This window comes from Helicoverpa zea, chromosome 6 (assembly GCF_022581195.2).
Source record: "Helicoverpa zea isolate HzStark_Cry1AcR chromosome 6, ilHelZeax1.1, whole genome shotgun sequence".
Classification (NCBI taxonomy): Eukaryota; Metazoa; Arthropoda; class Insecta; order Lepidoptera; family Noctuidae; genus Helicoverpa; species Helicoverpa zea.
In genome coordinates, this window is record NC_061457.1 from 9,233,406 (window position 1) to 9,255,563 (window position 22,158).

Sequence of the window (22,158 nt, forward strand, 5' to 3'; positions counted from 1 at the left end):
AACATACTGTTATTTCTGTTTCAGTTCGAACTTGTGAGGCCGACTTCACTTCAGAATTTATGCTACGGTGCTCTTATGATGATGATCACGTCATTTGTATTCATCCCTAACATCCTGTGCTCTCTGTGGGTGGCTTTCAGTATAATATCCATTGAAATTGGAGTAGTAGGTTACATGGCCCTTTGGGATATCAATCTTGACTCAATATCCATGATTAACTTGATTATGTGTATCGGCTTCTCCGTTGATTTCACTGCGCATATCTGTTACGCGTACATGGCTTCCAAAGCAAAGTCCCCTGACGATAAAGTCAGCGAATGTCTCTACTCCCTCGGGTTGCCCATAGTTCAAGGATCGTTCAGTACTATTCTCGGTGTCATAGCTTTGCTCCTGGCTGACAGTTACATTTTCTCCGTGTTTTTCAAAATGGTTTTCATGGTCATATTCTTTGGAGCAATGCACGGCCTCTTCTTACTTCCAGTACTTTTGTCTCTGTTTGGTCCTGGTTCTTGCACCAGAAGGACCGACGATGTCAAAATGGCTAAATTAGAGAAATGTTTCCCCAATCCTTACTGTATGCCTCACCCACAGCTAGTTCTCAATGATCAAATATACAACGGTAAGAATTTGAACCCGAATGGTATTTACAAGATTTATGGCGATGACAAAGATCTAGGAATAGGCACGTCAGGCGAGGACACTAGCGAAAGTAGTTCCAACCAGTCGCAACGCCGGCAATTAGGCGACGATGAGAATGGCCGGAAAAAATATGACGACGGGTGGAAGCGATCTGCTTATTGCCAGAACTCTGCTAGCCAGTTTCAACCGTCCGGTGAATTAGATCTTTACGGTCACGATATGGATCGTAATTGGCAACGACAACGCTATGAAGACAATCGCCGGGTTTTCGACAATTACCGGAAACCTCCGGCAGCAGGGCGGACGCGCGATGACGAGTGGGTGTCGGCGCGGAAGACGAGCGACGGCGGGCCGCGGCGCGAGGGCACGTACCGCGTGACGCGCGCGCACTCGCACCACAACATCCACCGCTCGCGCGCTCCCCGCCGCTCCAACTCGCATCAGAACTTAGAACATTTAGACTACGTCGCAGAAATGCGTTTTCCCTGACAGTGACCACTTCTGTCTAAATAATATTTAAAATTAAATCGAGTGCTCAATTTATGGACCAAAGTATTATGCTACTTTCGTAAAAACGAAATCAGTAGTCTAATTTCCTAGAAAGTGAAGAATAATGAGTTGATAGATGAACACTTTTTCTTGAAGGTGTCAAGTGTTACATGGAGTGATACAAACTGTTTATCTTCAACATGTAGTTAGAACGATAAATGGAGCTTTGTATAAAAGCCTTATGCCAAAATCAAAATAAGTAGTCCTTTATCAGCTTTCTTACCGGTGTAGTTGTGGTGGTCGTGTGAAGATTTTTATATTTCCAGCTATTGTTTCCCATAAAACTTTACAAATGACATTTTATAAAACAACTGCATGTAAGATAGCCTGGGCTTTACGTTTTTGTCTCTATTTAATATAAATTTTGATATGTATAAAAATAAAAAGCTCAGTAGTACACCAAAGTACGATCGGTTCAATAACGCTATTGTTATGTAAGTAAGTTATTGATGCGGGAGGAAAAATATGTAATTATACTCTAGTAAATAACCCGTAATTTAATGAGTATTTCGAGATTTTGGTACAAGGCTGTATTATGAGTGGTTATGATTGTTTATCGCAAATTGCCTAGAATACTGTGTTAGCCGCCGTAAAGTAATACATATGTAATTGTTATACGTGATTGAACTGTAATATACTGTAGCATACAAAACGTCCCAAAAATCCTGATATTGCAATTAAGGCTGCTTTCTTTAATGTGAACTAATAAACAAATATCGTTTTCTCTACAATGAGGGAAAAAAAACATTTTGAGAAGGATTTGTAATCGATAACATCGTTTCTAAATACGTTTGTTATTCAAAAAAATTAAAAACGATACAGCCCACAAATGGGAAAGTAGCTTGAAATCTATGAAAATCTTAACAAAATAGGGACGTATATTTTAAAGAAGCAAGTGAAAAATGTGTATTGTTTTTACAAAATAATTTATTAAACATACTTAACTAGTTCCTACAACTTAACAATTGAAACTACTGATTCAGTCAGTGCACTTGCTTTCGGCAATCATACAAATTTTGGCTTCCATAGGGTCTGTAGTCTAAGACATCTATTTTTAGTGTGATAAAAAGGGAAGGGTGATATATAAGAGGTGTGTAAATAAGTGTCTAAGGTTTAGGCGCGATAGAAACTTTTCCTTCCATGACAAAATCTCACAATCAATTTAGGTACTCTGAACAACCAATATAAAATGCAAGTTAAGTCGTTAAATTGAAATAAGGACAAATTAGTCCAAAACCCCAAAGTTTTGTCAAAAAAGTTTCTATTGTGCCAACATCTGAAACATTTTAAGTCTTCATGTTATACAAATAAAGCTTTAACCATTACCTGTCTAGATATGGGTTGCTGTAAATATTAGTTGTGATATTGTTATCTCGATGCCATGTTCCATCCCTGTCTTACGTTTATGTTTACTGCTACTCTACAACTAATATTTAACTCTTTGTCATACAAATACAATTTATGTTCTGTCTGACAAGACGTGCTTGTCATTGCATTTTGTGGTAGGTATAACAGCAAGTGACTCTAGTGTTTGTTCCGTGTGTTATGTAAGAATATATTTTTGTGATCGCTAGCGGTCGCTCATCATGACTGAATAATGTAAATATTATCTGTTTTACATTAAATAAAAATTAGTTTTATTAACTCTTGTTTATTATTTACTTCTCTTTGAAATCAGATAGTTCTATCACAATAAGGTACCTATGTGGATTGACTACAACTAAGTTTAAACATAACACGCATTCAACGAAAACTTCTTGATTAAAGGCACAATACAAAGTACATACAAACATATCATCGCAATACTACGCTACTGGATGTACAATATAAAATAAACGTAAAAACATAATGACAAATATTAAATGTAATGTACTATCGTCGCCTGATATATAATCACGCATTTTAATGAGATAATATGATATGAAAAGTATGTGATCAGTCTGAAACAATAACATTGTAACCAAGTATGGACTGGGTGACTGCGTTTGCTCTACATTTTGACACAATAAGTCAAACGAACTACACAGCCACGTACTTAGGTATCTAACTGAGTCCATAACCGGGCAAAATACAAACAACTCTACGGTATTGTAAAGTAGCTTTAACGAGGCGAGCGCGTATCATACACAGACTTTAGGACTTCACTACAGAACAAAATCAAATCTTTGGGGTCAAACCTGTCACACATGTATTCTCGGATGAATGATAATTCTTTACTACTGCGATTATCATTTCCCTGGTCCTTATTCCACTGCTTCTCTAGTACTCTGTTTAAGAGAGTTTTAGCGTCAGAAGGTGTGACCTTCTTCATTAACACGTCAGTTATAGCACTGATAGGCAACCTTTCACTAATCTGCCGGATAGATGACTCTTCTAATTGTATGCCAACTTGATCCACGAAGTCTGGTCTCTGCAATAAATACATAACGTATTTATGAAACGTTAATAATTATAGCCTGGAAATAAAATTTGTTTTCTTTCTCAAAAATAAATTATGTTGACTTACCTCTGCTAAACCTAATTTAACAATATCAGCAGTAGATTTACTGCCAGATTCTTCGGTCTGCGCAACTGTATCCACAGTTGAAGTAGTCTCAGTCTGTACAAATGTAACAGCAGTCGGTGTTACCATGGTTTGCATTTCCATCTCGACGGAAGCATTCGTGACGGTTTGCATTTCACTATCAACACACTCAACGCCTTTAAGCTGGGGCTCCGGCATAGGCTCGTCAAATATAGCCTCATCAATCGTCACCATAATATCACAAGATGGTTTTTCCACCCTCTTTGAAGCGTAATCTGACAATACTTTCTTTGCCACTTTGACTTTAGGAGCTTTAATACACAACCTGTTTACTTCAAGTTCTGTCATCTTTGCCAAATCACCAACTGTTTCTACCTTACCAACTAATTCTTTAACAAGCAATGACTTCATTGCTGACGAAGATAATTCGCTGGCTATGTTGTCTATAGGATCCTTACATTCTACTAAGTCTGGGCATATGGGATCACTGTCATTTAATTCACTGGCTCTAATAATTTCAACAACAGGCGTCTCATCGAGAGAGAAGGCTTGAGTGTCATCTGGAGTGGGAACAGGACCAGTTTCTGAGAAACTTTCTATGGCTTTATTCAATACTGTGTCCAGTTTGAAAACATGGTCTAAACGTTTAGGAGACTTGATGGGCGTATGCTGTCGCAGTTGCCTTTCCAGACGTTTATGTGCAGAGTTTTGTGGAGATCGAACGCCGCCCGGTTCAATGTACTTATGAACTGATACTGTAGTAGACACTGGTGGGTCATGGAAGCTTACTCTTTTTCTCTGAAAAAAATATAACCGTGTTAGTAAGTAGAATTGTTACAAATCATTATTGATATTAAGTAAATAATAATACTCACTTTACTGGCTGGTGATATCGTAGCATCATCAGCAATCTCTACAAGCTTTCTCTTGAGTATGGGACCTGCTGGACTGCTATCGACTGCAGGCAGTGATCGCCTGAATTTTAGGAAATGTTCACTGTCTTCATTTTCAGTTGGCGGTTCAATATTTTCACTTACAGAATTGTATAAGATTCGTAAGTTTCTTCTAGCGGGTGTACTTGTAGTGCTAGTCTTTTTGATCTCTTCTGTTTCAAGTTTTTCTTGATTTATTATAGCTTGCACTTTATCAGGGACGCAGCATAGACCTAACATTTGCGCTGCTCGACCTACAGAGCGCACTTGAGGTCTGTTTTTCTTGAGAGATAGAGAAGAACTGGGGCTAGTATTGGTCACAGTAACTTCAACTCTCGGCGGAGAGAGATCCCTTTTATCAGGAGACACTTTGTCTTCTGTAAACACTTCAGGAGACCCACCTTTTTCATAAGGTTCGCCATTACTGTGCACAGGAGATGACAAAGTGATGACCACGAAATCACTACTAGTCTCAGGTGACGGTGACTTTGTACTTCTTTCGGGGCTCATATTCTTAATCGGTGATATCTCTAACGTATTATTTAAGAAATCTTGTTTTCGCTTAGCCTCATCTCCAATTGCTGAAGGTGATGAAGAGCCACTCTCTTTTTCCAACTCTGCACAGACTGACTCAGATAAGGTCAGTGTTCTATTATCAGAAGGATTTACTACATTCTCGTCTATTTGATCTTTAGTCAAAGATTCTTCTTTGTCTGTGTTATTGCAATGGTCATTGGTGATATTTATAACTGTCACATTAGATGTATCTTTCTGTACATTGTCCACCTCCATTAAGGAAGTAGGATCTGTTGGTTGGGTGTCGGCTTCAGCTAGTTCCTGAGTTTCAGGGCCCACTTCGGTTTCATCACTGCTGATCGTCACCGGCGTTGGAATATCATCGTTTATAATAATCACAGAGAGCGCTTTGTCATCAATTGGTTCTGTATCCATATTTTCTGTAAGATTAGCTTCAATTTTATCTTCTGCAACAGTTTTGTTCAGGGAAAACTCGATATCTTTACTGTCATCTTTATTCCCTTGATTGCCTTTGGTTGATTCTTGTACTCCAATAACTGCACAGTCTAAAATGCTCTGAGATTCAACTGTATATTTCTGTACATCCTGAAACAGATTCATTTTCTCTATTGTTACAACAGGAATCTTCTTTGACGACTTTTTCGTAGATTTCACTGATATCGTCGTTATTGTGGAATCTTGTGAACTTTCAATAACATCTTCGGAGTCTGGGAGTTCGTCTGAAAATGAAGTCTGATCTTTCATTTCAGCATCTTTGTCCTCACTATCTTCAACAGTTACTGAGGAGTTTGCGGAACTATCACTGTCTTTGGTTTTCTCTTTACTTTTCTTATCACTTTTGCCAGAACTAACTTCCGATTTTGACTTATTTAGCTTCTCAAACAAACTCTTTCGTCGTCCGCCAGTGGATTCAAGAGCTTTCCTGGTGAGCCTTGTCTGAGATTGCATTTTTAAAAATGGATGTCCTTCAACCATGTCTATTGCTAGTTCCTTCTCAATTCTCGATTTTCTAATGCTTTTCTTTTTGGTAGTTGACTTTTGCTCTTCATTCTCCGTAGTCTTCGTTACTTTTAGAGGTGTTGACAATTGTTTAGCATCTTTTGTGCTCGGACTTGTTTTCCTACTAGTGTTTTCATCGTTTTTCTCATTTACTAATTCATCATCTATTTGTTCTGACTGTTCATCTATGTTTTGAGAATTTTCACTATTCTCAACAATGCAAATTTGTTCCTGGACTACCCGAGGCTTTCTACCCCTTTTGGCAGGTTTTTTGTCTTTATTGTCATCACATGTGTTTGTTTTACTGACGCTAGAAACCTTATTTTCGATTACTACTCTTTCAACGTTCGTGGCTTTAGAAGTTGGCGTTTGATCATTTGCCGCTATATCCATACTATTATCTACGGTCAAGGTTGTAGTGTTTTTTCCTGTTTCTTCAACGTCAGTCGCTTTTTTGACAGTCTCTTTTCCTGCTTCTTTAACGTCAGTCGGTTTTTTGACAGATTCTTTTCCTGTTTCTTCAACGTCAGTCGCTTTTTTGACACTCTCTTTTCCTGCTTCTTTAACGTCAGTCGCTTTTTTAACAGTCTTTTTTCCTGCTTCTTCAACGTCAGTCGCTTTTTTGACAGTCTCTTTTCCTGATTCTTCAACGTCAGTCGATTCTTTGACAGTCTCTTTTCCTGCTTCTTCAACGTCAGTCGTTTTTCTGACAGTCTCGTCACTGACTTTAGACATTTCTTTCTGTGGGTTTTCATCAATTTGCACTACACCAGGAGAGGTTGACTTAGAAATAGTTTGAATTTCTGGCACTTGTAAAACATCAGGTTTCTTTCCATCTTTTTCAGACTCGGGTGGACTGAGTTCCTTGTCATTATTCTCAGTTCTATGAGATTTGTCTGTTGTAGACGTGGTAGAATTAAACTGCACTGATTGATCTTTCGATTTCAGGACTGGTAAAGACTGGCGACTTTTTTTCGAATTTAATAACAGCAACTCTTCAAACTTCTTTGGCTTTCTTTTCACTCGTGACGGTCTATCAGCCGATAACATTGGAGGTGCTGAATTAACAACACTTGCTGTTTCATCTCTTTTAGATTGTGTCGGAGACTTGGCAATGCATTCAGTTTTATTAAGTACCATAGGTGTATCTTTATTTCCTTTTTGGTCTCCCGACTTTTCTATTAGATTTCTTACATTGCGAAAGACGCGGTCTTTTAAAGCCATGCGCGGTGATTTAGTAGTTTTAGGAGTAACAGGTGGTTCAACTTTATTAACAATCTTATCTGAAGAGACTGTTACTTTAGCATCATCCCTCTTCATATTTTCAGAAAAGAAGTTTTCTAGTATTTTATTACTACACACATCATTAGAACTGGGTAAGTTTGTGAGAATATCGGTTGTAGTTTCATTATCTCCTGTTTTTGATTTACTTTCTGATTTACTGCTGTTGGATGTGTCTTGTGAGTCTGTCTTCCAGGAGACCAGTTTAAATTCATCTTGAGATTGAGATAGATCTTGATACAAGGCTGGAATGTCATCTCTTTTCCTTTGTAATTTCTCTTTTTGATTTTCAGTTAGTTTTCTTGGATTGAATTTCCAGTTTGATTTCACCACTTCATATATTTCACCGTTGTCGACAACCTTACTAACTATGCTTGGCTCTATTTTCTTGGCCTTCTTTGGAACTTCTTTTGTTTTAGGTGTTGTGAATTTATTTTTGTCCAAGCATGCAGTTTCGTTCTCAATAGCAGCTACTAATAATTTAATTTTTTTATAGCTTATGTGAGTTTCATCAATTTTCGATACTATTGTTTTCATGACAATAAGACTTGAGGCTTTAGTTAAAGGCTGATTTGATAGATATGAACATGAATCACATAAATCATCAGCTATAACTGGAATTATTCCGTCATATACAATACTGTCATTTTCAACTTGTAATAAATCAATTAAAAACTTCAACAAACTTTCAACAAGGGGCAGTATGAGGGAGGCCTGCAAAAATAATGTATTGTTAGCTTAAAACATACAGATTCAAAAAAGGAAAAATCTTTATGTATATATTTTTTGACATACCATGGTCTTCATCTTCTTGCAAGCATGAGTCATCACTTTCAATGTTTTCATCATAATGAGTAATATAAACCGAGCAGCAGTTTCATTCAAACTTGATTTGATAGATTTTATTGTAGAAAAAATTCTATCAATAAGCATAAAACATAGAGCTTCATAATTTTGGTAGTTATCAATGCGACTTGTCAAAGCATATAGTACTTCCAATTCCTTTTCAGATGCTTTACCTACACAAATATACATTTTATTATAATAAAATAAAAACAAAAATATTATTTTATAATGCTTTTTGGAGCAACATCATATTACTAAAGAATCATCAAACACCCATCAAAGTAACAAGCTGAACCCAAGTAGCCACTTTTTATAGAATATTGTACAACAGAATTAGGTAAATCTAATTAGCCTTCACATTAGACTTGCAAGTTAATAATTGCTTGTTGCTACAGAAACAAAACTATTGCATTTTATACAGAATGCTACATATTAAAAAAAAAAACTTAGGTACTTAATTACATTATCAGAAACAATTAACTAAATAATAATTTTAAAGTAATGCAATAATTTTATTTTCACTAAGGTATTTCTGTCTCACTGACTTTACAATGATCAATAGATTGAAGCTACAGTCACCAAGATTACAGTGAGCGGGTCTTGGGACGAGTCTGAGCTTAGTTAGCACTTAATGGGACTTTATGAATGCCTTTTCTAATCATCTGTTGCTCATACATTAATCAAAAATGTTATTTAAAAACAAGATGTGTTCTTACCAACTGCCAATTGCTGCTTTATTACAGCGATTGTGACACACAGTTTAAAATATATCGCAGGTTTATTATCTTCAGTGTCAGCAAAAATTAATTTTGATATTGCCTCTTCTAATACCTCATTCTGCTTGACTTTTGAATAAACTGCATCATACATTGTATACCATGTCATGGCCAGAGGTTTTAGCTGAAAATAAGCATTTTTGGTTGAATAATTTAAAGGTATTTATGTATTTGTAAGTCTTTATAAAATAAAATGTACTATGGTAACACATACTTGGGTAAATGAGTTAATCAATGGCAGTGGCCACAGCAACATATTGGACAAACTTTTTGCACTGAGCATGCTATGTGGCAACTCACTGACTGACTCTGCAAGAGCAGTCCATACAATGCAAGATATGTTGCTTGTAGTTAAGTTCTTCAGCAGGAAATGTATGGCAAATGTCGGTGAACCAAACCCTGAATCTAATATCACCTTCACCACTGGTCTCAGAGTTGTTACCATCTCTTTGAAATCACAACTGAAATTATCATAATTATAGTAATATATGACTGCAGATTATTACAAATATAATAATTTAAAATAGTAATTCAATTACCTTTGACGAGCAACATGCAATCTAGGATCTAATATACAAGTTATAACTTTGCATAGAGACTCATTTGAATCATTCCTGATCATTAAGAGTTGTTTCATTCTCATATCTTCATCAAATAAAGACAGTAACAACACATCGAACACTAAAACAGCCAGTTTACTGTTGTGTTCACTTTGCTAAAAAACAAATATTGATTAAAAAGACACCCTTGTAGAAAATTAAAAAAGAAAACATTTTGATGATCAATAATACCTTCACAAGATGTTCTAATATGGACAGCATTTCATTAAAAAGATCCTTTCTTATATTATTTTCAGGCAATTCACCAATAGTGAAAAGGTATGACTTCCACAAACATGTCATTTGTTGTTTATTTAAGCCATGATCAGTATTTGACATCATAATGGTTGAAGTTAGAGAGAAGATCCAATGATTCCAATTGTCCACTAGATTTTTTGTGTTGATCAATTTGCCTTTTAGTTTAGGTAAGTTTGTGCAACCATTACAACTGACATGGCCTACCATATCCACCATTGCTTGTATACATTGTTTTTTCAATGTCACAGTCATTTGTCCAGGTATTAAAACTGATTTATCTATGGCATTGTGTTTTCCAAAGCAGAAATGCAAAAATGAAACAAGAATAGTGTCAATAAACTTGTCTACTTTGCTCTGGAATTTCTGAATTAAATGCCACCAACATTTAAACTTAGCTAGAGCCGTAACTTCCGCTTTAGCATTGTTTGACTTGAGTGGTATTATGAGCAGTTTAATTCTTTTGTTTATGTTGCTTTCATTTGTTTCAGTGGAGAAACTGTCAATGAGTACATTCCAACACTCGAATGCTTTACATCTGTTGGCCACATCTACTTTGAATGCTGCCTCAACTACTGGCAGCATGGAATTTATGGGAGTTCCTACGCTCCCCTGTGGTTCAGTCACTTGATGCTTAAGTAGTCTTATAAAAACTATCCATAGTCTATGCCATAAAATACTTCCTTTTTGTAAAAGACCTTTCATCACACTTGGGTACCTAGAAATGGAATGTTTATGAAATGTGGTAGATGAATGCTGTTTTGTTTCAATAGTAACTTTTGGAAATTATTAAGCAGATAAAATAATTACCACTGTTGTAAACTCAATTTGAATAAAATTGGAGTATAATTCGGTAAATTAGTTAATGTTATACAAACAACTAAAACAATTATTTTGTTAATTTTGCAATATTTTGTACTTACTTTTGTCCATTACAAATACACTCCAGAACACTTTTCCACTGGGGATTGCCAGTGTAGTCTATAGTGATGAGTTCTTCAGTCAAATGTTCAAGTGTCTCTACAAGCAATTCATGATCTGTAGACACTGTAGTCAGATGAGTCATTATTGTAGGAATTACTTTTGAGAACCAAACAGATACTCCTTTATCAATAAATTGCCTTTTTTTCTCTGGTGGCAGGATTTTCATGTACTTGTGAAGAATCAAACATGCCTGCAATATGCATAGTAAATGACATTAAACCTGCTGGAAATGGTTGCCTGGTTGGTTGGAAATACATTAAAAAAATATATTACTTTACAATGTTTTACAATGCTGTTACAGTAAACTATAATCCAATACTTACCTTGTTTACACATAGGTTATGCACAAAATCTTAAAACATCCAACTCCTTAGTATGAAATGATGTGTAATGCTGTAGCAGTTAAACTATAACCCAATACTTTGTTTACACATACTTAGGTTATGCTTTGTCAGTAAGTTAGTACCTACTCATAACATGTTCTATAAGGGTGATCTGACATTACTATGTACCTAGGTTGAGTTAGCAACATTTCTCTTATTCTCATTTCAAATGTGTACTTATAAATGCTCATACAATTTAAGCTACTTGAGACAGCGTCAATAGTTTCAAAAACTCAAAATTACAAGCTGTAACTTTTTGAAATGTTATTTTACAAAAACAGCATACCTGCAATCTTAGTGCAGGAGGTATCCTCATATGGCAGTACAGGTTGAATATCACCATGTTCTCTTCATGATGCTCTGCTGCAGCAATGAGTGTGTCAGTAGGGTACGACAGATATGTCTCAAAGCACAACAGCTTCACGGCTTCCACTTTACTCATCAAAGCTGTTGTGTTTATCACAGACATCACTGCTAAAGCCGAAGGCAGCAAGTCTGGACGCTGTACATATTTACCCACCTGAAAATTGTTTACAAACATTACAATGACATTTCAATTGATGCACAAATGAACAAAAGTATATAAAGTAAGTAAATTACCAAGACTCTGGACAAAATAACAGATACTATGTTCATGATGGTAGTTATGTATCTCATGTCCTCTTTCAAGTCGTGTACACATACTGCCAGTAACCTCTCAGTTTCTTCCAAACCCAATTCATCTCCAGCATCAAGAGCACTTTGTATCAAGCCGTAATTCTTGCTTCTAGACAAATGGTTCTCTAAACTATAGTGTTCTAAACCTTCCAACGCCGATACTATGGCTGTATTCATGTTTTCTTCCGGCATTTCTGAAAAAGTATTAAAAATTGCTTGATAACACCTATATGAACGCAATTCAGTTGCAACAATCGAGCTAGAGTATATATTTGCAAAAGGATAAACTCGTTGACATCAAAGCTACTATACAATCGTACACAGCGTTCTAAAAAAAAGATACGGCAGGCGGCCGCAGATAAGTAGGAAACAAAACCACGCCAATGTTCACACAAATATATATAGTAAAATCGTAATATATGAAGTATAACAGTTTGTACTTTTAAAAACAAGTTTATCAACGTACTTGGTCGATTATATTTTACGTTAAACTAAGTTATCAGAATATTTCAAAATCGAAATAAAACCAACACATTTTGACATTTAACGCATTTCTGGCGCGAAGTACGACAGCAAAATTGTTGCTACTCTACAAATGGTAGAAATTCATTAAATGTGGTAATTTATTTTGTTGCCATGAGTAAATAAAAAAACTCGTAAAATTGTATGTGTAGTGTGTAGGTAACTACTTAACCCCTCTGCTCGACAAGATTTTGACATATGACTTTACCGTTGATTCGGCGGGATATTTTGAATCGCGACATGGAAGTCAAAAATTTGTACTAACTTTCAACACATGAATTCTAAGTCCGTAATGCCTGATCAGAAGTATTTTAACTATAACTTTAGAGCTCACTTATTTGACAACAACGTGCAAAGGTCAAATGGGGTCAGTTAATTCAGAAAAAGATAATAATTACGGTGTTTTTAAGTCTATCGAAAAGTTAGGCATTTCAAATTTGGTGAAAACTTACCAATAAGTAATCGCATCACTTTCTCAAACACAACACAAACGTCATATTTATAACATTTTCAATCCGTTGCAATACATTTCGTGCACTTATTTATGTTCAATAACTAAAAAATCAGCACATAAAATACACAATAAAAATGAACAATTTACAAGATCAGTCAAGTCACAGACAAGTAGAGTTTGGAATGGAGTATTTTTTTTTTTCAATCAGCGGTGTGCATTCGATACCTAAATCGGAAATTTATTATAAATAATCGAATACCAATTTTATATATACCTATTTTTTAATAGCAACTTATTTCAATTTTATTTATTAATTTTAAATTATAGGTTCAATTTGTTTTTGTTGTTAAGAAAAAAGATATTTAAGTTTTTAGCATTAAATTTTTATATGTATTATTTATTTTGGTGTTGCGTCATTCGTAATAATTTTTAACTTTAATTGAATTTTTATTACCTATTACGGAATTTTAATTTATTCTTATATTATTTCTCAACAATTCTAACATTTTTGTTTCGGCGGAGGGTATGCGGGTGTTCTGAAATATAATGCAATTTGTAACTACCAAAGGTATGTACTTATTTGATGATGAGAAACAATAATAATAATTGATTGATTTGCCCCGCAGGGCATCTGAGGCGGATGACGGGGAGTAGCGACCCCGCGGGGCTATATATCCGAGTGCTCCAGGGAGAGTATACTGTCCCCCATCTCCGGCTTGCCGGAGTGAAGCATGACGGGGGAGAGGTCTCCCGCCTCTTGGCTTGCCTTCACCGGCCGGTCAGAGTGGAGTCGCTAGAGTAGGGTTAGCAGCCCGCTCGGAGGGTAGGTGCTTCGTGGTAAGTGGCGAGTGGGCCGGTGATGCTGGACCCACAGGGAGCGCGTGATCTGCGTTTAAAGTCCGCCGAGGTATCCTCACCCTTCAGCCGCTCATGTACCTGTTGCCCTCTTGTTGCGATTTAGCGACTGATTCCCGGGGGCCCAGTAAGTGAGTTGGCGAGTCTCCACCTGCCATTTTTACGTGTATTTATTACATTGTTATCGGCAGGTGCCATAGTTCCCGTAGTTTCCCCATTCCTAGTCCACTAGCATCCCATCACAATAGCCCAAGTAGTTTTCATCCATAGTTAGCAATAGTTTAGCACAGAACCGGGCATTGTCCTTGGGTACATTTCTATAGTGTATACAGGGATAATCGTCGGTTTTGTGTCACCATTTCATTAAAGTTGTCTCAAAAGGGCTTCAGCGTGTTGGCTTCGGCCCCACGTTCGCCTTCCAAAAATCCGGGACTCTGTAGTCCCGTGGTCGGTTAAAGACATAATAATTGATTGATTTTAAAGTCACCAAATATTTTTAACCGAATCCCAAAAAGGAGGTGGTTCTCAATTTGGATGTTTGTTATTGGTCGAAAGGGTATATTCCCCATATTTGTTATTAGGTCCAGGATCTGATGATGGAAACCTTGAGAAATCGAGGGCAGCTCTCGAAAATTGTAAGCATAGATAAGGTTATAACTTGACACTCAGATGTATATCTGATAACACTATGAGACAGTAAAGGTTTGGAGCTGACCTGATGATGGAGACCAGAGAAGGTCGAGGGAACTCGACAACCGTACTTCTCTCGTCTCCATCTCCTTCACTGTTGCAGAGGCCTCGTAAATACGAATAATATAAGCACAAACACGAGAAAGTTTAAATATTCAGTTGTCGAGTTCCCTCGACCTTCACTGGTCTCCACCATCAGGTCAGCTCAAAGCCTTCACTGTTGAATAGTGCTACCAGGCAAACACCTGAGTGATAAGATTTCAACCTATGTATTTCTGCAACTTTCGAAAGTCGCCCTCGATTTCTCAAGGTTCCATCATCAGATCCTGACCTAATGATAATGGGACCACCTCGGAAGTACACGCTATCAAACAAAAAAAGAATCATCAAAATCGATAAATAAATGGCTGAGTAATCGCGTAACAAACATACAAAAAAAAACGGTCGAATTGAGAACCTCCGCTTTTTGGGAAGTCGGTTAAAAATAAGTCGGCGGCGGCCATCTTTCCATCTTGGACCAGCTTTCGATGAACAGCGAACTATTTGCCCCTTCAAACAATAAAATCATCATAAAATTTTGCGATAACTACACCTAACTACGGCTCTCGTCAAATAGCTTTGCCGCTCAGTTAAAAAGTTGGAAGTAACGAATCGCCATTAAGTTTGGCAGATCTACAGGAATCCTGCACATAAAACACCCGAAGAATAAGTCTTCATTTGCCGTCTTCAGAAACCCTAAAAACCGAAGATTTTTTTTATTCCGGCTACAACGTATTTTCTACCACTGATTTGCTAGCATTTTTTTCAAAATAAATTAAGTCATTTTACTTTTCCTAATTTATTTTCAGATTATGGTAAGTATACAAAAGTGCAATTTAGTAATATTATAATATCAAATAATATAAAATTATTAAATCGATTCTTTATTTTAACGAATCGGATCATTCGATGCAAAACTTCTATCACCGTCGCCATCTTGTCTATGCGTCTTCAAATTTAAAAAAACAACTAATGTAAACAAACATGGCGAGTTCGATCAGAATTCCCGGTAATTACGATTGGATTTTAAAAAGGTATATTTCTAACGGGATGCTAAATATGAAAAGTTTGAATGCGTAATAATAATTTAAATTTATTTAGTTATTTTATTTAGTACTCACAAATGTGGTTTGATTGGAAAGAAAATAAATATGAGCGTAAATAATTAGGAAAGTGTATGACTGATTCGCAGACCCCAATTGGGGTCTAAACCGAGCTTACGGTGACATTGATGTTCAGACCCCGATTGGGGTCCGCTACGGATTTGACGGTTAAATATGTTCTTTGATGATGAATGAAACGCTTACGCGTACGCTCTGCAGTCTTTGCTCATTTACAGCCCTATCTCATAGCCAGATGGATATGTAGGCAATTCGCCTCGAACAGAAGGAGTGACAGAAAGTGCAAGACCAACATTTACGTGCCCTTCAATGCACGGGTATTGGTAGGTACATATCAAACACCAACTTCCAGACCTCGAGCTGCTTTGTGAAACCCACAAAGCGATTTCGATCCGACCCGGGAATCGAACCCGGGAGCCCGCGAACAGCAATCGCGCTGTACGACTACAAGATATTAGTATCATCAGATAATTTATTTATTAATATGAACATGATTTAAAATAGGTAGGTAGTACAGTAGGCATCTATGTTCAATCATTGTTTGGATTACCCGCCCACTAAGATTTTAATGTCTCATAACTTTGCGTAATAGTCGTCATTCCCTGGTATTTATGCATTCAATGCTTTAACACCAATAAAATAACTACCTACCTACTTACATTATAATCATGGTACCTACCTAATCATTATTCGCTTTTAAGTACCTGGGATGGCTACTGAAAACAAGCATAGGAAGCAATGTTATATCACTACCTACACCCTGCTATCCCGTAATAATTGTTTTGGTAACTACCTATCAAAATAGACTACTATGTTAAATAGCTTTCAAAGTTTGCGTGTGAACCTCAGTTCGTTTACATTTCTAATATCTATTGCATCTTCTCTAGCACTCGTTGCGGTGTCTCGCACACGCCTCGCCATTTGAAGACAAGTGCCGCGGCGTGCGCCCGCGCATATGTGCCTCGTAACTCTCCCGCCGATTGCATCGTTCGTTTGTCGAATGTCCACGCGATTCGTGCTGAGCATAACAATCAGTTATTTCAAGCAAAGCATATAAATTACACACATAACCATATCTGGATGGAACGCGCGAACGTGTGGTGATAGTTATGTGTCCAAATGACTGGTGCTTCAGTGTGCAAAACATCCTAGAATCGTTGTGACGGCTCAAAATACAGTGCCAGTGATAACTTTGTTGTAAACAATGCCAGGACACGCGGGCAGCCCCTACTGGGCTGCTGTAGACTTTGACAGCGAAGGGGAAGAGGCGCAAACGCCTCCGAGTAATCACCGGGTGTATCTGGATCCCTGGGATAACGAGGCTTACGGGATGATGCAAGCGGAGACAGCGGAGTCCAGCCAAGGAGATAACTTCAATTCGTTTGCCGGCGAGCCAGTCAGTGCTAGTTTTTATTACGTCCCTACAAAAAACTATGATTCTGGAGAAGAGCCGCCGCTGCCGCCGCCTAGGTGGAAAAGATCTCCACCTGAAGAAATAATTGCGCCGGAGTACGCGATGTATGGACGAAAAGCATCACGAACTATTGTACCAGAGTTTCCTCCCGATGCTGCAATATACGGAGAGAGACCTATAAGTAAGCACTTACCTGTTTAATTATTATCAGCACCTAAATACATAAGTACTTAAGTGTCAAACGTTAAATAGCTGCTAAAATTAATGAATGCCGGATTGAAAATTACGAATTGAATTGATTTCTCAATAAAATTATGTAGTTTTTAAATCTCACTTTCGTTTAAATGAAGGTTCATTAAAATATTTCTTAATTTACAGTGAGTCTAATTATACTATTTCTGTTAATTAATTATTAATTAATGTAAATATAATTATTTTGTTCGTTAGCAGTCTAAAAAATGCAACATGCGTAAAAATGGGTAAAAAATTTTGAAGTTAAAACTTAACAATAAAATAAATTTTAAATTCGTTGCGCTATTAGATCCATAATCCTGTATTTGGTATCACCTAATATTTTATGCATCCGTTATATTCAAAGTTATTAAGGCGCGGATGACATCAATTTATTATTCCATATAAAATTAACAATCCATACAATGCAAAAGAATACGAACTACGTTATGTTCCTTCACTGTTACGGGGTTACCGTAACCTGCCTGAGCTTTTGGCCTGATTTTTGTTTTTTAATGAAGGTGGATTTTGATTCATAAGCTATCTATTAACGTGTGTGTTTATACACCACTTAAACACTTTCATACCAATTTGTTTTATCATTCATAAATTGTAGGTACCTAAACATTCATCTAATAACTATCTAAACTTATGTATGCTTTATTTTGGAACTCCTCAGAAGCAAATCAAGTCAAGACTCACATTATTATCGCTTGAAAAACTTATCGTGTTCTTACTTCTGTATCTTCACGCTTATTTTCATTTAGATCCATATCGCACTGCGTCTATAACCTTCAGATACCTACATAAATTACTGAAATATTTCAGCGATTCATTCTAAAATAATATTAAATCCGAAATCAGCTTTAGGAATGTAATCTTGGTAATTGCAGGTAGGTATTCATACATTCGTAGACTTAGTCATATTTTTTGCTTTTCAGGAGACCGAAGAAGGTCAATGTTCGTGGACGAGCCGACGTACGTCCCCCACCCGATGCTTTACGAGCCACTGTACGGTGGTGTGGTACCGCCAGGATACATGCCTCCGCCCCCCAGAACACGCATGTCCCTCTCACATCCTCCCGAGTATGTGATGGCAGGACTTGGATACCCCAATAGTAGGAGACACTCCAGGTAGGCATTTATTTTCTTTGACGAAAAATAAGGGACGAAAGTCGGACGATAGCTTTCTGTTACAGTGTCTAATGAATGAGCAGCATTTAAAGTATGGGCAGCACAAATCGTAAAAATCAGTAGGTAGACCTATAAAAAGCAAAACTACCTAGTCTGAGATAATAAAAAACATTAATGAATCTGCATGGAAATTATACCTTGCCACTAAACAAAACGAAATGGGGTGCATGTCTATTTATAACCTGCCGTCTTTGAAAGCACGTTCAAGGTGGCTGATTACTTCATTAATGCGTATGTAATTATTGCTCTCCGAACTCGAAAGTGCAGTAAAAAAGGTAAAAACGTGGATACGTAATCTATTCAATGAGAACTTTAATGTCTATTTACATAACCTTTAGCAAAAGCGAAGTTTCACGATACTGGCATTTACCAACGGTGAGCGAAAATATCAGATCAGGCTTGATGATTTAACCTTTGGTTTTTCGAAAAAGAACCTTTAGTTCAGCACTAGACCACAATAATACTGCATGTAGTGTAGATAGGTATGGTAGGTAGGTATAAGAAACAGCAGCCTATTTGTCGAAAAAAACACATCCTAATTCTAAAACTTAGGTGTCGTTTCCTCCATAACCTTATGGCAGTATTGATGACAGCAGAAAAATATGTATTTTTAAGTACCTAAGTATGTAATTACTCAAAAAAAATACAGGTCTAGCCGTCAAGAAAAATACTAATGCGTTGAGCATACTCAATAAACATGCGCTGCAGTCGTAGATCAGGGAGATAACGATGTGTAAAAATATTGTAAACAGCACAGTATCGAAGAGTAACGCTTTGTGGTCACGACATCGCGTCACTATAGACAACAACCACGGACTAAGCACGAAGATGTTTTCACACTAATGAGATAAATAATAGACATGCACGGGCCGGGTAACATCTGCGGATTTCTACACTTGTACTGCTCGTAATTACTATCTGCTATACAGCCAACGGCGCGGTGTGTGTAATCATAGTTAATGCTCACACTCTTGATAGTGAAACTGGCTAATAGGTGCTACTTGAGCACCCAGTTAGTCGAGATACTCGATACAACATATTAAGTGCTTAATAATCACCGCCTTTTAGCGGTCATTAGGTACGGAGGAATTTGATGAATCGATATGGCATTCGATTTTTAAATAGGATCCAACCATTACCTATCTATAGTAAAACAAAATGGCATAACGAATAAAACAGGAGAAGGTCTGAGTTGAATAATCGTGGTAAAGTTTTCCCACCACTATGTGTCGTGTATAATTAGGATGACCATAGTGCAATACATAAATGGGTAAAATAAAGTTGAGTCGTGTTTGCCACTTGCCATTTCAAACTGCATATCTGTGAATGGGAAGTTCGCGTTCCCAGCACTAAGGCGAGACTTTAGCTTCCACGGAAAGTTCAACGGCAAAAACGGCAATCGTTGGTAAAGGCAGTGTGAGGCGAGCGATTCTGTATTATAATAACAAGCATTGTACATCCGTCGTGTGAACGCGCACCAGTTTTTTGTTTCCTACAAATGAAAGTTGCACTTGTGAGAATGTAGCATGGCTCATGTATGTATGTAGGGAAACTTGTTCATAACATTGACCTTAGTAGTGGGCGTTCTTCGTAGTAATCACTCATGGTGTGTCCCTACACCCACAACATCAAGCATAACAATAAGGAGCCGGTAACCTTGCATGATTGCAGTCACAATTAACCACTTGATTATTAATTTTTGTTATAGTTGACACCTTGACAGTTAGGTACACACACTTGCATGTCGGGGGCAATGCTGTTGCTAATTATGTAAACGTCGCTCATATCGTACAAGGTTTCTTTTGTTTTTAAGAGTTAAGTTTGCTTACTTAGTTTTAATTTTGGCAGCCCGTGCAATTTTACTTTCCATTCCGGTATTTGCCAACAGTTATTTTGTATGCACTGGGCCACAAACTGATATTAATGACGATGTATGTATGCGCTAGGTGTGCGTTTCCTTATGCGTCCAACAATTAGATTCCAATAGCAATTACGAAATGACTTCTGATAGGTATCGACTACCGAATAAAGTTGTACAGACTGGATAAACCGGTGAAGGAATTCGTAAGACAACATAGTTTACCTTTTAAACAACAGGCATTAGAGCAATTATTCGGGTAGCACACCACTTTCTAGTCACGGATTACGTGAACACAAGCTTTGTGAGGTAAATTTAGCGGATAGGTAGAAAGTCAGTCATGCCACTCATGATGGGCGTATTCTTCATAATCGTCATAACGCGAAATAGTGCGAAGTGACGACTCTAGGAAATAGTCCGGTTATCTAATCCGCCTTGCAATCATAACACTCGTATTGACTTGACACTGATGAGAGATTGCGTGCGTGTGTAACATTTATGGTGATTTTAACATTAATCTGTCAGGCTCATGAATATTTGGTGATCTCTCTGTTACGCACGATTTTGTAATATCCACCTACCTACTTGCAATTAATTTTACGGTATAGTTGCCAAAACCAATCAATATCGAGGAATTTCATGAAGATAATTTATATGTTTATGTTAACAGAATGACCGATGCATACGAGCAGTTTGCGTACGAAAGCCTGTCTCCGGAATACGAAGATTGGGCGCGACCGTTCCCAAAAACTGCCCCGGACAACTTCCATCTGTCCAGATACGGACACCTCCAAATTGACTACTCCTGCAGTTGGAACTCCCTCGACAGGCTCATTCGTAGCCAGCACCGAGGATAAAGCAAGGAAACTGTAACAAACTTGACTGAAACCTGGGGACTGAATACAAAGTTACTTTTGCAACTATGCACGCGTTAATTTTGCGCATGCATGCCTTCTATGTGTGTAGATGCTTAATTATAGTTAATTGTGGTATTCAAAGCATGTTTATATGTTTCGGTAGCGGCAAGATCGTGCACATTTTTGTAATTCATAGTTACGATGAAACTCGTGTGCTGTGCTGTCAGACGCATGGAACGGATCGAAAGTTGGTTCCGGATTCTCTAAAAACTGAACGAACGCATCCCTGCGCAAGCATATGATAGTCTTGAACGCACATTTCCGGATGCAATTGTGTGGAAACCCGTTATGTGTAAGAGTATATCTGCAAATGTCTTCCGCACTTACTTAGAGGTAATCGTACTCATGTATTCGGCCCCTCCAAAGTTATTTCAATGGTCAATTTACCTAGTTATGGTTATAAACATTCATTCGTAATTTGCTATTATGCTTTAGGAATCTAACTTCCGCAATTTTCGCTCTGTTTATAATCAAGATCAATATTAATCTGTCTGTTTACTTAAGGTATTTTAAATATAGTGAGAGGCTTTTACGTAAGTGAAGTACAAGACGAATTGTTTAATTATTAAGGTGCTAAATATTACCTATCTATATTATTTTTTAATCAATTAAAGAAACTAAGTGCTAGCCAAAGAAAATACATTATTATGCTTAAGTAAAATGTTTATTTCATTAGGTACCTAAATAATAATTATGAGGCTGAAACCAAGAAACACCAATGTTGGTGTGCAACTATGTAAAGTAGGCTACATAAGTTTTCTGTGCTAAAGGTGTTATTAAGTTTTTTTTTTTTATATATAAAAAATGCATTGGAATGAATATAAATAATTGAGAAACTAAAACTATTTTCATTGCATATCACGGAACGAACTTTTTCCTATAAAATGGTTAAACGAGTAGGA

General features: G+C 37.1%; 3 protein-coding genes across 3 annotated transcripts in view; 2 read left to right on the plus strand and 1 right to left on the minus strand.

The window, feature by feature from the left end:
• LOC124630926 (patched domain-containing protein 3) overlaps positions 1-2,832 on the plus strand; it is a 38,307-nt gene extending 35,475 nt beyond the window's left edge. The window contains exon 11 of the mRNA XM_047164969.1: positions 25-2,832. Within this exon, the coding sequence (XP_047020925.1) occupies positions 25-1,128 (1,104 nt within the window). The 3' untranslated portion in view covers positions 1,129-2,832. The remainder of the gene's footprint in view (positions 1-24) is intronic.
• LOC124630925 (telomere-associated protein RIF1) lies at positions 2,098-12,537 on the minus strand. The gene is made up of 12 exons (XM_047164968.1): positions 12,428-12,537; positions 11,905-12,155; positions 11,591-11,824; positions 10,861-11,111; positions 9,875-10,655; positions 9,623-9,798; positions 9,298-9,544; positions 9,024-9,207; positions 8,257-8,480; positions 4,588-8,175; positions 3,695-4,510; positions 2,098-3,598 (listed from the first exon to the last, which is right to left on the minus strand). The coding sequence occupies exons 2-12, from the start codon at positions 12,151-12,153 to the stop codon at positions 3,290-3,292; spliced, it is 7,059 nt and encodes a 2,352-aa protein (XP_047020924.1). The 5' UTR covers positions 12,154-12,155; positions 12,428-12,537; the 3' UTR covers positions 2,098-3,289.
• Positions 12,538-16,438: 3,901 nt separating this feature from the next.
• Positions 16,439-22,098, plus strand: LOC124631503. Its single transcript, XM_047165927.1, has 3 exons — positions 16,439-17,237; positions 18,229-18,421; positions 21,010-22,098. Exons 1-3 carry the CDS (start codon positions 16,847-16,849, stop codon positions 21,194-21,196), a joined length of 771 nt encoding a protein of 256 aa, XP_047021883.1. The 5' UTR covers positions 16,439-16,846; the 3' UTR covers positions 21,197-22,098.
• Positions 22,099-22,158: the final 60 nt, after the last annotated feature.